We start from the raw sequence: 17,260 nt of genomic DNA, 5'->3' as shown, positions 1-17,260 counted from the left end.
GGTCCCAGGTATATTCCTCAGCCAGAGACAGTGTCCTGCGATGGCTGGACCCCGTCCATCATCAGGCCCTACGTATTGCTACTGGAGCATATCGCACATCTCCTGTCCAGAGCTTATACGTCGAAGCAAACGAACCACCGTTATCACTTCGACGTAAGCAGTTGTCTTTAAAGTATGCTTTAAAATTGAAATCCCTGCCAGACCATCCTACGTGGCCCTTCGTTTTTGAGCCACGATGGGAAAATTTATACAATACCCGTAAGACTGCCAATCGTCCTTTTGGTATTCGTTTCCAAGAGCTACTCAAAGAACTTAATATCAAGGTAGACAAGGTTGCCCAAACATCAAAGCAACCCTTTCCACCCTGGCATGCTCGTGTCCCGGCATGCGACTTGTCGCTTAGAAACTGGGGAAAGTCGGACACTCCATCATGCGTCTACCTGCAGCTTCATTCAGCACACCGAACTGAATATTCCGACTTCGCGCCAGTCTACACAGACGGCTCGAAGTCGGAATCATATGTGGGCTCTTCTGCTGTCTTTACAGACATCACTATATCAGAGCAGATTCCCTCTGAATGCAGCATATTTACTGCAGAGCTGCACGCTGTACAGTTAGCCTTGGATCATATTATTAAATGCCAATACCAACGGTTCATTTTATATTCCGACTCTCTTAGCATGTTACAGGCTGTAACATCTGTGAGGTATAATCCCCATCCAGTTCTGTCTAGCATTCAGCAGAAGTTTCACGTTCTCCGTGATCGTGAATATGACATCCGCTTCTGCTGGATTCCGAGCCACATTGGGATTAGGGGAAATGATTTGGCTGACGCCGCAGCCAAATCAGCAATTCCCAATAATAACCGTTGCCTGTTAGTCCCTTATACAGACTACAGGCAAATAATACATCAAAACATACACTCCCAATGGCAGGACTCGTGGAATGGACAGACTGCGAATAAATTATATCGTATAAAGCCTGTAACTGAACCGTGGCAGTCTTGTCTGCGCAGGAATCGTAAGGAGGAAGTTGTTCTAGCTCGTCTCCGCATAGGACACAGTCATCTTACACATTCTTTTCTGCTGAGGGCAGATGACTGTCCTATGTGCGAGCAATGCGACACCATTTTATCTATTCATCACATTTTAACCGTATGTCCACGTTTTAGACATGAACGTGATTTATACTTTACCGTTTTTAGTCATCTGGCTGAGCCTTATACACTCAGTCAGATTTTATCTGACAATGACCATGTGTCTGCTGTTTTTAGCTTTTTAAAATCAATAAACATTTTTACTGCCATATAAAATTTACATTTTATTGTTCTTTTCTATTGATTTATCTTTTATACTTTTGTTATTATTTATTTTGACATGGTGACCTAACTAGTTAGGTCACTGAAAGTTTAAATTTTTATTAATGACATGGTCTTGGCGCATTATAGCCTTAGTAGCTAATGCGCCAATAAAACCAAAACAAACAAACAAACAAACCCAGTGCATTGATTAAACCATTTATATCAGTACAGAACATGAGATCCCTCCTTTGAGTGGCGCCTCCGTAGCCAGGTGGGAAGGAGCGGCAGTGCGTAGAACACGCTTCTTGATTAGACCGGGGTTCGAGCCCGTCACCACCAAATACGGAGGATGCGGAAAGGTCAGGGAATGACCACCGCATATCCCGGAGCAATATGGCCTTAGTTGCTAATGCTCCTAAAAAAAAAAACCAAATAACAAATAACAAAAAACCTCCTTTGAGTAGGAGGGGATGAATTCTTTTACACTTTACCTAGAATTTTTGAACGCATTAAGTTTTAGCAGGAACTTATATATATTTATGGTACTCACCTCTGAATTCATATGGTTCGAAGATATGAATTTTAAAAAGTGAAAGTTAAGTTAAAATGCCCCAAGGAAAAAAAAGTGCACTTCTCTTTACCTAGGTTGTCATACATAATTAAAACCATAATGTGAACTGGATAACTAAGAGTCTTGATGGAAGACTTTCGAAAAACTTCATCAGTTGGTTATTTCAAGATACGAAAGTTATGTGTGTTTTTATAGATGAAACTTAACTCCCAGAATGCATAGCAAAAGCACCTGTTAGAAATTTTATATGTATTAAACTCCATATTGACGAAAAGTTGGCTGCTAGTTTGGTATTGAGAATTTAATTTCATTAGAGTCTGCAATAACTGAGCCTGTTTGGGGGTTATGGTTATGTGATTGTGCATGTTGTCTAAGTTCTGTTGCAGAATAATTCTATTGGAGGCTATTTCGATGATAACAGGTTCTAGTATTTGCTGTCTTGGTTGATCCAAATTTTACAGTTGTACTGCCTATATAGCATGTGTTACAGTCATGTTGACATTTGTGTTCGATATATCATGTGAATATTATATGTATATGTTTATTTATACTTATTAAATAATGTGCCTAGTCTATTATATGAAAAAAAAAAAAATATATAGAATTATGTTAGTACCAGAAAATATGTCACAAAGCCATCGGACTAACTGACTATGGTATGAGAGTATAACTTTGCTACATTATTTGTCCTTATTATTTAACTGCTTTGAAGTGAGAGGATTAATTATTTTATTTATTTCTTCCGAAATAGCATTATGTATTAACTGAATTGGGTATTTCCTTTTTGTAAAGGCATTAATTTAATATTGTAATTTTTCTAAATCTTCTTGTGTGTAATAATATTTTATGGCATTGTAAATATGATTGTACAATACTGATTTTTTCACACTATAGGGATGATGTGAATGAAAATGTAGTAATTTACCTGTGTTTGTTTTTTTTTTCTATAAATATGTTTTTAAGTTTTTGATTACATTTGTAAATGTTAAGATTAAGGAAATTAATACTCTGATTTTGTTCTAGTTCTAGAGTATATTTCAATCTATCACGTATGTAATTAAATTTCTGTAAGAGTTTATTAATGGTAGTTCCATAATTCCATAAGCAACTTGCAAAATGTCATCGGCATAATGTATAAATAATTTGATGTCTGATCGGAAAGGATCTAAAATTTGATTTTCAATAGCAGCTAAATAAATTTCAGAAAATGGGGCCGCTTTCTGAAATTTTAGAAAGAATGCATCTTGGGAGTTAAGTTTCATCTATAAAAACACACAACTTTCTTTTCTTGAAATAACCAACTGACATTTTTCGAAAGTTTTACATCAAGACTCCTGGTTATTCAGTTCACATTATGGTTTTAATTATGTATGGCAACCCAAGGAAAGAGAAGTGCACTCCTTTTTTCCTTGGGGCATTTTAATTTCCCTTTTTTAAAATTCATATCTTTGAAGCATATTGATTCAGAGGTGAGTACTGTAAAAATATAAGCTCTTGTTAAAACTGAATAATAGAAATAATTGGTACTACAAGTCCTCTCTATAAATAATTCACGTTATATATAGCCATATATGCCGTAAGTTTCAAAAATTTGGCAAGGATTAAGTTCCAGTTTTGCCAGATTTATTAGGTTTTACTGTATGTGATTTGTTCAATTATTGACAGTCGTGGTTATGCAATTCTGACACTAATTCTGAGAGTGGGAAGAGGTGGGATAGGCTGTTATATATAATATCCCCCCCTCCCCCCCACTTCTTTCAGTCTCAGAATAGAAGGCACATTATGTGGATGACACTCAAAGGAAATCAAGGTACATTGGGAAACTCTGTCAGCCACCTACTTAGCCAACTTTGCTTGTTTGGTGATGCATCATTTATGACTGAAGAATCATCACTGATCCAACAGAGGCCAGCATGAAGTACAGGTAATCCTCATATAACATGGTAGTTTGGCTCCTACAAAATCTCGTATAATGCGAAACCATGCTATATGGGACTAAGAACCAGTACAAAAAGGGGAGTTATGTTCCAAAAGCTAACAAAATACACCTTTTTTTTTTTTTATAACTATCGGAAACGTAATTTTTATAGTAGTAATAACTTAATATTTTAACTTTATTTTTATAATAGTAGTAACTTAAATAGTAATAACTGAACAAATGTCTTACCTTACAAACTGTGATACTTATATGTCAGATAATGTATGTTCATTTAATTTTCTTCATCTTCATCGTTGCTAAGCACAATCTCTTCTGCAGCATCTAGATTTCTTGTATCTTCTGCTCTCTTTAAAAGTCACGAACTGCACTATTCGAAGTCACAATTTTTTATAATCTCAAACAAGCACAAGTTCAATAGCACAGAACCTAACCCAGGGATCTCCTGACAAAATACAGTGGATCCCCACTTAGATAAAAAGCATGAATTTAACTTTATCACCTTACCAATTAACAAAGTTAAATGATACATAAAAATTGGAAGAATATTTTTCCAGTTAGCAAAATAAAAACAAATTTATGCTTACATACATAGCTTAATTAATACGTACTGTAATATTTAAAATAACTAAGTAACAATAGTCTTCTTTATTAGTGAAGCGTTACTTATTTGAGGTAGTGCAATATCATGGCAACTCGTCGTGAAGGCAGAGCACAATATGAGAAAAAGCAAATGATGCCCAGAACAACTACTTTGTAGTTTTTTAAGAGTTGTCTATGGTGTATCTACACACCGATATTATATAAGTACTGTAATATGTACATACTAACTAATTGATATTTCTGTTCACTGACTTTTTTTTTGTTGTAAAATTTAAAACAATAAAAATTATAAGCAATTAATAACAAAGAACACAGCCTACATGAGTTGCAACAATCACAATATGCACAAGTGAGATATGGAGTAATGAGTTTATGGAAATTTGAATATTTCACGGAAGGGGAAACACATTTAACTATAATAGAATTCCAGCTATCGGTACTATTGCAAATGCAAGATCGAGTTTACCGCCCGTTTATAATTGATAATACTAACAGAAAAGACCAATAAACCAGAAATTGTAAATTGTTTTATGGTAGTGATATCCAGAAATGTGCTTTAGAAAAATTAAGATTCTTAGCAAAGCTTATCTTAGTATTCACCTCTAGTTCTGTATTGGTTAGGGTTAAATTTACATAAAGGAAAGTAAAGAGAGTGAAAGTAAAAGTTTCCAATTATATTAAAAGATTAATTAATTTTAAAACATGTCTCTAGGAAGAGGAAGTGCACCACTTTTTCCTGGTTGTCATTTATTAAATTATACGAAGAAGATTCGCATGTTGAAAAACCAAGAGCTGGACAAAGGAGCTTTCGATGTCGTCGTCATCAGTTGGTGAATGACATGAGTTGTAAGTGTTGATTTATAGTATTGTAGTACCCAGGATGCATTACGTTAAACACGTGGAAATTTAATTAGTGTGAGCTGCCATATTGGTGATAGATTCGTGGGTAATTTATTGCTTAAAATTTCATACGATCTATTTTGGCGGAATCATTCTATAGCTAGGGCTTCGTACTCGAATATTTTATAATTCGATTTAAGTTTAATTAGTGTAATAGTGTTATCTATTAATGGATCATGATTAAAAGCGTGTACGTGCTGACTGAGTTCAGTTCCTGGTTGGTCTGATTTGAAACTATTATAATGATAGTATGCTCTCGTGTTGGCTGTTCTGGAAGTTCCATATTTTGTGGTGGTGCTACCTATGTAGCATGCATTACATCCGGATTGGCATTTTATAAAGTATATTATATTGTTTATGTCTTGAATATTGTATTTATATGTTTCCTTGTATTTGCTGAAAAAAGTACTTAGTTTATTATATGATGAAAAAATCAGTGTAATGTTTGTTCCTCTAAAAATATTCTGGAGTTGAGGTGTAAGTTGGCTATGATACAGAAGTGTGACTATTGTATTTTGTGTATGATCAATACTAATGTTATCAATGCGAGAATTATTAATTTTTTCTTTTACAACTAATATGGTTTCTTGAGTTAACTGTTTGGGGTATTTTCTAGCTATAAAGGTTTTTGTTAGGTATAGTAGTTCTGTAGTCAGATCTTCCTGTGAATGATTGTATTTAATCGCATTGTAGATTTGGTTGTATAATAATGATTTTTTTGTGTTGTAGGGGTAGTGGGAATGAAAATATAGTAATTTTCCTGTATGTTTGCATTTTGAGTTTATCAGATTTATATATGGTCTTTTTTATGTAATATTTTAATAGACAATCAACAGAATCTTAATAGATAATCAACAGTACTTCAAGCTTTCAGCTGTAAAATTAGTCACGCTTTACATAGCTGGTATTGTACTACTTCAAATAAATAATGCTTCTCTAGTAGAGAAGACTACTGTTACTTATTTTCAGTGGATACCACCTATACAATCATTTCGAAGCTAGTGGGCTTCATCATCAGTGGGTGGGCAGGTATCCTGGTAATGCAACATGCCATCACAGTTGCGAAGTTATTTCCACAATATAAGAGAGGCCAAATGGTGTTGGTAATAATGTATTAGAAGACACTAGGCATAATTTCTTACGGGTTTAGGTAATTAACTATATAATATCGGTGTAGTTACACCATAGTTTACCCATAAATTTGAACTATGTATGTAGTGTAAAGGCATTGTTTTAATCGGATACCTGCCCACCCACTGATGATGAAGCCCACTAGTTTCAAAATGATTGTCTGGGTGATGGTATCCACTGAAAATAAATAACAGTAGTCTTCTCTACTAGAGAAGTGTTATTTATTTGAAGTAGTGCAATACCAGCTATCTCATTGTGAAGGCACCCACAATATGAAATAAATTAAAACGATACCTTTACACTACATACGTAGTTCAAATTTATAGGTAAACTATGGTGTATCTACACCGATATTATATAGTTAATTACCTAAACCCACAAGAAATTATGCCTTGCGCATTTCGTCTTCTAATATGTGCTGTGTCATACGAGGATTACCGCTATTTATCAATCATGTTAGAGCAAAACCGTGTTGTAGAAGTACCATGTTATACGGGGTTTGCCTGTATTTTAAAAGAGGAACTGGTTAGAAATTCCTGATGCCATGTGCTCATAATTTTTTCTTGCCCCTTACGAAAAGTGTGTGGTTGTCTCTGGCAAAAGAACAAGTTAATGTACTTGGTGCTCTATCTTAACTACAATTAACATTTATTTCTAAATGATAAATTGGAACACAAGGAAAGACAAAATTTATATCATTAAGTTAATAATTGTTTATTATTTCATGTTCTCTTGTTTTTTTTTTTTTTTTTGCTTTTTGTTCACATAAAACATGGTAACAAAAGATGTTATTGCCTAGTATCAGAAAATTTATATCCGGCTACATTTTCTTTTTTTCTGAAGGATGGTGCAGCTACTTCACATGAAGAGAGGTTGTTAATAGTTGGAGCTACAAACAGGTCAGAAAGAGTTTCTTTAGAACATTTAATGTGTTTAATAAGTAATAAATGATAAAAGTTAAGAAGAAACTGTTAAAATTAAAACTAAATATACACATAAGAGTTTTAACATTTTTTTTTCTTATCTTTAATATATGTATATGTTAAAGTTATTATTAAATCCACTAAGGTGGATTTAATAATAAGCAGTGTATAAGTATTTCAAAGTTAATTTATTACAAAAACACTTTTACTCTTTTGTGCTTCCACTGATTAGTAATCCTATCCATAATTTTCTTTGATGGCACACCTTCCAGTTTAAGAAACCTTGCTGTGCATTTGCCAGCATCAACTTCTCAAATATCCACTACCAGTTTTTTAAATGCCGATTTCCAGGTAATTCTCCAAGGGGCAAAGATAACTTAATTAACTTCAATCTTTCTGAAACTCAGTCCTGTCCTATTTCTAGACAAGATCACATATATCCATTGGGATTACTCGACTTCTTATCTATCACAAATATTGCTTCCTGTGCTTCAAAAAATTGGGTTTTCTTTTTTTCTCTCGGCATTACTTTTCACTAACTCTAGAAATTTAATCTTGCTCAATAAATCTCAAATCTGTGTACCCTGGAATATTGTACCCATATCTGGGGGGGGGGGGGTTCTCCTGAAAACCTCTCTAACCTTCTAGATATCTACAGCACTTTAGATCAGTGGTGGTGATGGTGGCTGATACAATCACCAAATGTAAATGTCATACTACTACTACAGGAAATGTTCAGGTAGACCACAGATACTGATGGAAAGGGACTGAAGTACACTCAGAAGAGTAAATATGGTTCCTGTTGATCCTTATCAAATACTGTTAATGAGGTGTTCAGGAGTCACAGGACCTGATATTAGTACAAGGACAATGCAGGGGAGGCTACATAGCCTTGAATTTCACAGAAGAGCTGCAGCATGCAGTGTGCAGTTTTGACTTGCTTGGTGAATGAACAGCCTATCATAATTAGTCCCTGGAACATTGGAATGACAAATTGTGGTATGCAGTTTCCAATCTGATGGCTGTGTTTGGTCTGGCAGATGCCCAGAGAATGTTATATACCAGAGCATGTAATCCAACTGTGAACTTTGACAAAGATCTTCTTGTCATTTTGGGTTGTTTCTTATGGTTTGGATCATTGTTTGTCCCTCTGGAGCAACGAAGCCATGCAGTACATGGACATTCTGGATAATTTCACTGTTCCTACACTGTGGCAAGTATGGGGAGAGTCTTTTCTGTTTCAGCATGACAGTGTGCCATGTCATTCTGCACAATCTGTAGTGACTTGGTTTGAAGACATCGTGGGTGTGCAGAAGGTCACTGGCCTGCCCAGAACCCTGATCTTAACACTAATGAACACCTTTGAAGTGAAATGGAATGTTGGCTTCGAGCAAGGACAACATGCCTGCAACACTGTGTTAAAGAAGGAATAAAGCATAATGCCACTGTGTTTTCAAAAATTGATTTAGGGCCTACTTATGAGAATGCAATGAATTAAGGCCAACACATTAAATATTGTATCAATAAAAGATATCTGGTTACACTTGGTCATGTAGAGTATTTTTTAATCTTGTGATGCTCACTCATCGTTTCAATGGTTGTTAGATATAATATAGTTTTATATTGTATTGTTAATTGTAATAGAGCTTAAGTAGTACATGAATAATTGTAATAATATTTTGACTTGTAGCTCATTCCTTATGGCTGTAGCATACTTTTTTGATTTTTCCAAATCATATTTAGACCTCAAGAGTTGGATGATGCTGCACGTCGCAGACTTGTGAAAAGGCTATATATTCCTCTTCCAGAGTCTTCAGCACGGAAACAAATTGTACAGGTTCTGTTGAATAATCATAGCCATAATTTGACTTCTGAAGAATTGGATGTTATTTGTGAGAAAACAGAAGGTAAAAAAATTTATTTTATTAAAAACTTGAGAATTGCTAATTATCAAAATATATTCTTACATAGTTATTTAAAAGTTTAAACTGAAAAATAAAAAAGATTGCTGTTCTGTAATATGAAATCAGTGAATAGTTTTGATAAATAAATAATAACTTTTTAGTTAAAGGACTAGGGCAATTTCGACTAAGTAGTTGAGAAAGAAACTTGGAGTGGCTTTAAAACTCTTCTGTTTTAATCTAGTACTTGTTAGGGCAGTGAATAACTTTATTTTTTAAAATCTGAAATAACTTAACCCCTTCCTGGAACATTTTTTTCCTGAAAATGTGCCATAACGGATCGATTTTTTTTAATTTTACAGATTAAAAGTATGCATCATGCGAATACACGTATAGTTTTTTATAAATTTTTTAGTAGAAAATACATGGGAGTAATTAACTCATTTGGGCTATCCCGAGTTATCTCATGTATGCCAAAAAGTGTGCAAACTATACAGATTTTTTTAATAAATTAGCACTTGAGCTAAAAGAAAGGAACAGAAAAACACAAAAAAATGCAAACTTACTTTATTCCCTGAAAGACAAATTGAATTCCATAAAAAAAATTCCTGAAAAACAAACAGTAATTTTACTTGATGTGATGTCTTAAAGCAAGGAGTGATGCAAAGCCAACTTCACATGTGGTGTGTCTCCTTTCGAATTGCCATCTCTGTTTCGCTTTTTGGAGCATACCCGACAAGTTCTAGTTGGAAAGTTCTTCTCAATTGGTGGAATATCAATGGGGTAATGACCTGGTGAATAGCGAGTTTGGTGGGATGTTGAGGATGGTCTTCCCTTTCTAATTTGTGGAATTTGCAGGTGATATTTCTTGATCAGGTCCAATCTGAAATTCAAGGGTGAAAGAGCTTATTGGCCATCTGAAATCGTGGCTTTATATATAGTAGAAATGAATTCCACACAGCTAGGTCCATTAGGTGAAAGAAAACCTTCCTGTAGTGTTTTTTAATCCGTTTTTCCTGGGCAGGGGATAGTTCACCAAATGCTTGTCAACTTTATCTACACCTCCCATGGAAAAGTTATAGTCACAAACTACTTTGGGTCTCTTCACTATTCCTGGTCGAGTTTCTATTTCTTCCTGAGAAGGATTATGGACTGTAGATAACAACACTACATCTTTTTTATCTTTCCAATGTAAGGCCACAACTTTCCCTCTTTGAAAAGCAGCAACCTCTTGCCTTTTCAGCTTTTCCTTCTTCAGCATTTCGGGGGCATTTCCTTTCTGTTTAGTCTCATTGTACCATACATCAGTTTTCTTTGTGATGAGAATATCAGCTAATTGGGGACTGGTATAATAATTGTCAACTGTGAGGCAATATCCTTTTCCAAACTGAGGCTTTATGAGAGTCAAAACTACTTGCACAGACATTGGAAGACCAATAAAAATCTATATCCATTTCTGTACCTTTTCCTACATGTATTATGAAAGTCCAAACATAGCCACTTTCGGATTCACACAGCGTATAATACTTTATGCCAAACCTTGAGTGCTTCAATGTCATGTACTGCACCCAACCAAGTCTTCCTTTGTACAGCATCAAGCTTTCATCTATTATGTTTCTTTTAGGAACATGGAGATTTCCAAAAAGCAATAGACATCATAAATCTTGTTTAGTTTTGGAGTTGGGTTCATATTTGCATCATATGACTCATTAACTGAGAATTGAAGGTATTGTTTTATCTTTTTATAATGCCTAAGAGCCATCGTAGTTCCAAACACTGGTGTCTCAAGTAAAAAAAATGGCTTTTTTGACCAGTGCATATATTCTTCAGGCTTTTTCACAATACCTTGCAGCATTTTCAGATCAAAAAATACTCTCAATTCAGCATGCATCATTTAAGTCTAACTAGAATCACGAGCGCCACTTTGTTCTGCACATTTATTAGTCTCAGAGCACACTAGATTGATTAGTTCTTCATCAAAAAATAAAGCAAAAACGTCTATGGGAGTCATTTCATCTGTAGTGCTTTCAATGTGCAAACTTGGCTGTGCAGCAAATGGAAATCTTGGAGGTGGGAGGGGTCTTTAGTGCAGTCAATTTTGAACTACTGTCTAGCATCTAAAACACTGACATCACCATTTTCTTCATCTGAATCAAACCCTGAAACAGATTCATCAGGATCGGATTCACCAGAAGTTTCCAATTCACAATATGAATCGTCACTAATCTCTTCTTCACTACTCATTATATAAATAAATTGAAAAAAATCAAGTGGAATGCACAAGCAGTAACTGGGCATAATTTTTCACTGTCCATGTTACTTCCCCATAGCACTGTCACACAATCCTTTTCTTTTCTCTTGACATGTTTCAGATTTAAAAGCTACTGCTTTATCCAGCAAAACAAGAATTAAAAAAAAAAAAAAAAAAGCCTCTTTTGTCTAAATTAAAAATATCTGTTCTGTGTCACCTTTTTTACAAAAGCATTCTTGAACAAAAGATTTCCTTTAGATAATCCAAAATGCTGAAACTTCTATTAGTTCTTGCTTTCTTAATAATGATAGTAACACTTTTTCTTTGACATGGTTGCAACACTTTCATTACTTGTAGTGTATGGTACTATTGCAAATCATGCTACACTGCAAAGTGTATGTATATATGTGTGACATGTTTCCAAAATGATACTTAACTGCAAAGAATAACGCTGATTTTACAACAGAGCCATCTCATTGATGCTTTTAAGTTTTGTTTTAGAATTGGCATTATTCTTCAGGGGGTGATGAATTATAAGGGTTAAATGCTTTGCAGAGGATTAAAAAAGTGACAAATTAAATGGAAAAGAAATTAAAAGGAACAGAGGTTTATATCAACCAACGTAAGAGCAGCTGAGACTTCAAGTGATGAAATAAGCAGTTGGCAGATTACTAAGATTATATTGTGGCTGCTTTATTAGTACATTAATTAAAAGAAAAGTTTATAGTTAATATCAATGCTGAAAAATTGCCGTGCACCCAAGTTTCACAAGTAGCTTAAAAATTTATGCTGGTACCTAAAATGTAAACTGTATCTGGCAGAAATAAAGAATTACAGTAAAATTGAATATATATCCAGGTCCACTGGGACAACAAAAAATCAAATCCAGACAGGGGAGTTATACCTATAGCTTGACACTACACCTAAATTACCAAGTCACAACAACAACAATTAATTTATTAAGTCTTCAAATGATTAAAAAAGCGTATTATACTCTATAAAGTCACTGGCCTTCTCTGTTTACATTGGACTAGGGATTGAAGCACCTTCTGAAAGTTTGAGCTTAAATCATTCATATAAAATGGTGTCTTCAAGTTTTCTTGTTATATTCCTTTTCTAGCTTATTTATTATAATGTTTTTTATTTATTATATGGCTCCTTACTGGGATGTCTGGGATGAAAATTTCACATATGTGTAAAACAATTCTTATTTTAAGAGGCTACTTGTTTATTACTTATTTATTTCAAAATATAATGTGATCACTGCAACAAATCCTGGGTTTGGAGTTATACGGCAGCTTGGAAATTGCCTAATTTTTCTAGGCATAAATTCAGTCCTGATACTTTTATATTTTGCATTCATAGTGTTAGGACAGATGTTATGGCAAATAAACAAATATTTTGCTGGTAAAAATAATACTTGGCATATGGTTCAACTGATCAGGCTGCATCAGTGCCATTACAAGCCAATTTCAGAACAACAAAATAAAACTAATGAGAAGCACATTGAACAAAACAATATTTAAATATTTCGGATATTTAGATATTCTGGATCTGCAGATACAAATTTGCAGATCCAGCTCTGCAGATACAAATTTGCAGATTAAAAATGAATTGGAGGAAACAAATATTTAACAGTCAGACGTATGAAAGTTTACTGTATGTTTTTTTTTTTTTTTTTTTTTTTTTTTAATGCTAAAATTTTTTTTTACTTTTATGGAAGTGGAATTTAAGTGGAAGGTCTACTGGGAAGGGCTAATTCTCTCAGGTATGCCAAGCTGGACTTTGCTACCTGGGAGTCTAAAACTCTGATGGAACTGATATTCACATAACACTCAAGTCAAACTGACCTAAATTTGACAAAGTCCAGTTGGTCTGTGACAGCCAAATCCTCTGATTGTACCTTCACGATGCTGGAACTGTAGTGACCCTGGGTATAACCTTCATGTGCAAGTCCTGAAATATGGCACCTAGCATACTGCATACCAATATAAGCAGGGGGTGAAGTGTGGCTCCTGCATGAATAAATGCTGCCCCTCTGTGTTACAAGGCAATACTAGATGATAAATGACTCATCAACTGGTGGAATACCTCCAGAGCAAAGCTCCTGCCTCCTCCTCCCTTCCATTATGCAGCATGATTAAATCATTTGAGTTATGATGGACATCATGGCGAGATCCAATCTTCTTTACATTTTGAGGGTCCAGCTCTAAAAAGGTGGTTGCAGACAGGGCTAGATACTGGACCAAACTTATTGGTAACTCTCTAGGAAGCTTCCGGATCAACTAGTTTATAATTTTGCTGCCTCTACTGTGCCAGATAGTGACTGGAGGGAGTCTGAGTAGTGTGTATACATGGGCATTGTCAAGGAGCTGGATATATCCTTGCAATGGGTATGCCATATCCAAAAATTTCACTATTTCATACAGCATTTCCTCGCCACCTTTTCTTACTGTTGAATATACCATGAATTGTCAAACTAATAGAGCAAACTTATCTGTGAAAAGATCTAAACCTCCCAAAAACTTTCTTGTTCATTTCACAAATATATGTAATCTCAGTGATGTCTATTTCCATTTAGTCACCCTAACACCACATACATTTTCTGACAGAATTAAAATTATCAGTTGATTCCACTTCTGCTTATCTCAGTTGTTCTAATTATTCACTGTATGATTCCTTTCACTTCAGAGGTGGTGCTAGTGCCCGTTCTGATATTCTCTGCCAGAGACATAGTAATTTGGAATCTCCCCTTTTCTATCTTCTCTGGCTTAAAATCTCTATCACTTTATGTCAAATTCATCTGTTGCCTTTATCACTGTCCAAACTCCACTAATCACTTGGAACTCTTTGAAACTTTCTCCAGTCCATCTTTCCTAACAGAGGTAATTTTCCTTGGTGACTTTAATGTTGTTGTGGTTATTTGGTTTTTAGGGGCATTAGCAACTAAGGCCATATTGCTCCGGAGGTCATTCCCTGACCTTTCCGCATCCTCCGTATTTGGTGGTCATGGGCTTGAACCCAGGTCTAATCAAGAAGTGTGTGCTACGAACTGCTGCTCTTCCCCACCTGGCTATGGAGGCACCAACATGGCTTTAATGTTCACAACCCTAGCTGGCTTCTGTTTTCTGGTGACAGACTGAGCTGGTCGAGATACTGAATCTTTTTCAATTACTAATGACCTCACAGATTTTTCATTTGCCTATCAGAATATTCAAACGATCCTAACAATGCAGCCAACACGCTTGATCTTCTCACAAACAACCCTTCTAAGTATAAAGCTGAGGTGAGTGGTCCTCTAGGCACATCAGATCACAACTTGGTGGTGGTCTCTTCTCCAATGGAGCCTTTGGAGACACGATAGGAGGGAGTATATGATGAGAGCCTTGTCGATCAATTCGGCCCTGGAAAGATTGTGCAAGGCTCAAGGGGTAGAATTTTTTTCAGCCTGACCTGTACTTGTTAACAGGAGAGATTGCTTCTACAGGGATGGGATACACTTAAATAGAAAGGGTGCAAGAATATTTGCTGATGCTATCGAGGCAGTGTTAGGTGGGTCGGAAAACTGCTAGCTTGGGGGGATACAAGGATTAATAGATTAACATTAGCCGCTGGCAGAGGTGAAAGAGATTCTTGCACTGCTTTTATTGGAATGAGCAGAAGCCTGAAAAACAAGATGCATGGTATTTCAGAGACTGCTGGGAGCCATTGCGGTACAAGTAAATACATGGGTTGTGTTAGGGTAGCTAAGAATAGAAACAGGTGCAGGTATACTTGCGTGTACACCAATGCTAGGAGTTTAGTAAATAAATTTGATGAAATTGAGGTATTGCTCAAAACATCAAAGGCAGATATTGTTGGGATATCAGAGATGTGGTGTCACACAGATATAAGGGATGCAGAACTGCAATTTGGGGAGTACAACGTCTACAGACAGGATAGGAAGGGGGGAGGGGTTATGCTATTAGTTAAGAAACACATAAAAACCAAGGAAGTGAAGCCAGTCGACATCGCCGGGCAGTGCAGTGTTGAGTCAGTTTGGTGTGACATAAGCATTGGGAGATCAAAATTGAGAGTAGGAGTGTGCTATAGGCCTAATGACTCTGATGAGTATAATAAGGAACTGTACAGGGAAATAGAGTGGGCCAGTAAATCAGAGAGTCTTATAATGGGAGATTTTAATTTCCCAGATATTGACTGGAATTTGGGGGCTGGTTACTCACACACTAGCAGGGCTTTTGTGGATTTATTGGATGATTGTTTTCTACATCAGCATGTTCGGGAGGCAACTAGAGGGAGTAATACTCTTGATTTGATTATCAGCAGTGATTCTTCATGCATTAAGAATCTGCAGATAAATGAACCACTAGGTGGCAGTGATCACAGTGTGCTGAAGTGGGATTTACTCAAAGAGGTAACTACCATTAGGGGTAAAGGGAAGGGTTATTGCTTCCGTAAAGGCGACTACGATGGACTGAGACAGTATTTAAATTCTATACAGTGGGACCAACTGATGATGTTACCAACAGCAAATTCAAAATGGGAAGCATTCAAAGAACTTATCTTGGAAGCTACTAGGCTTTACATACCAACTAAGAAATATTGTTCAAGGTTTAGGCCAAAATGGATGTCAGATGAACTAATGAGGCATATGGCAGAGAAGAAAAATGCATGGGATACTTACAAATTGACACACGACACAGAAGCCTATGATATGCAACCAAGTTACAAAGGAGGTTAGGCAGGCGAAGGCAGATTACGAGAAATCCTTGGCAAGGGATGCAAAGAAAAACAGCAAAGAGTTCTTTACTTATGTAAACTCTAGAAGGAAGGGGATGAATCAGATTGGTCCACTTGATATGTTGATGATCCTGCTCAGGTAGCTAACAAACTAAATGAATATTTTGCATCGACATTCACACATGAGGAGTTATTCAGCAAGGGGAATGCCAGAGGTGTATTCAACTCTAGCAGTAAGCTACAGAATCTTGAAATAACTGGGAGTAAAGTGGAGGAGAAACTGTTGAAGATAAACACAAGAAAGGCACCCGGGGTGGATGGGATCTATCCAGTTATATTAAAGGAGGCAGCAAAGGAAGTAAGCAAACCCTTAGCCATAATTATGAGAGCTTCCTTGGACTCAGGGGAGGTACCAATAGACTGGAAATGTGCAAATGTGACCCCAATTCACAAAGGAAGATCAAAGGCTGACACAAGTAATTATAGACCTGTGAACTTAACTTCTGTTCCAGGAAAATTAATGGAGGCACTGGTTAAAGAAGCACTGCAGGATCATTTAGACAAGACTTCAGTTATAGCTCAGACACAGCATGGTTTTGTTAAGGAGAAGTCTTGCCTGACCAACTTGATTGGATACTATGATGCAGTCACAAAAGAACTGGATGCAGGGAATAACTTTGATATTATATATTTGGATCTTAGAAAGGCTTTTGATACTGTTGCACATGGAAGACTGCTACACAAATTGGAGCAGTGTGACATTGGAGGCAAATTGCTGCTATGGATAAAGGGGTGGTTGAGGGGGAGAAGACAGAGAGTGGTAATCAATGGACACTGCTCATCGTGGACTAATGTTATTAGTGGAGTCCCTCAGGGCTCAGTGTTGGGTCCATTATTGTTTTCGGTATTTATAAATGATATTGATGATGGTATATCAAGCTTAATGTCCAAATTTGCAGATGATACAAAGGTTGGCAGGGTTGTGAAGGACACTACTGACACTA

At 36.0% G+C, this 17,260-nt stretch overlaps 1 protein-coding gene across 1 annotated transcript in view; it reads left to right on the top strand.

Annotated features, from left to right (window-relative positions):
- The window catches only part of LOC150087383 (fidgetin-like protein 1), a 142,534-nt gene that overhangs the window by 116,392 nt on the left and 8,882 nt on the right, over positions 1 to 17,260 (top strand). Inside the window, exons 10-11 of the mRNA XM_090372036.1 lie at positions 7,285 to 7,340; positions 9,108 to 9,271. Coding sequence (XP_090228162.1) covers positions 7,285 to 7,340; positions 9,108 to 9,271 — 220 coding nt within the window. The remainder of the gene's footprint in view (positions 1 to 7,284; positions 7,341 to 9,107; positions 9,272 to 17,260) is intronic.

The sequence above is a fragment of the Mastigoproctus giganteus genome, chromosome 4 (assembly GCF_048544385.1).
Source record: "Mastigoproctus giganteus isolate SK-2022 chromosome 4, ASM4854438v1, whole genome shotgun sequence".
Classification (NCBI taxonomy): Eukaryota; Metazoa; Arthropoda; class Arachnida; order Uropygi; family Thelyphonidae; genus Mastigoproctus; species Mastigoproctus giganteus.
Note: the sequence above shows the minus strand (reverse complement) of the source record. Positions and strands in the feature narration are given on the sequence as shown.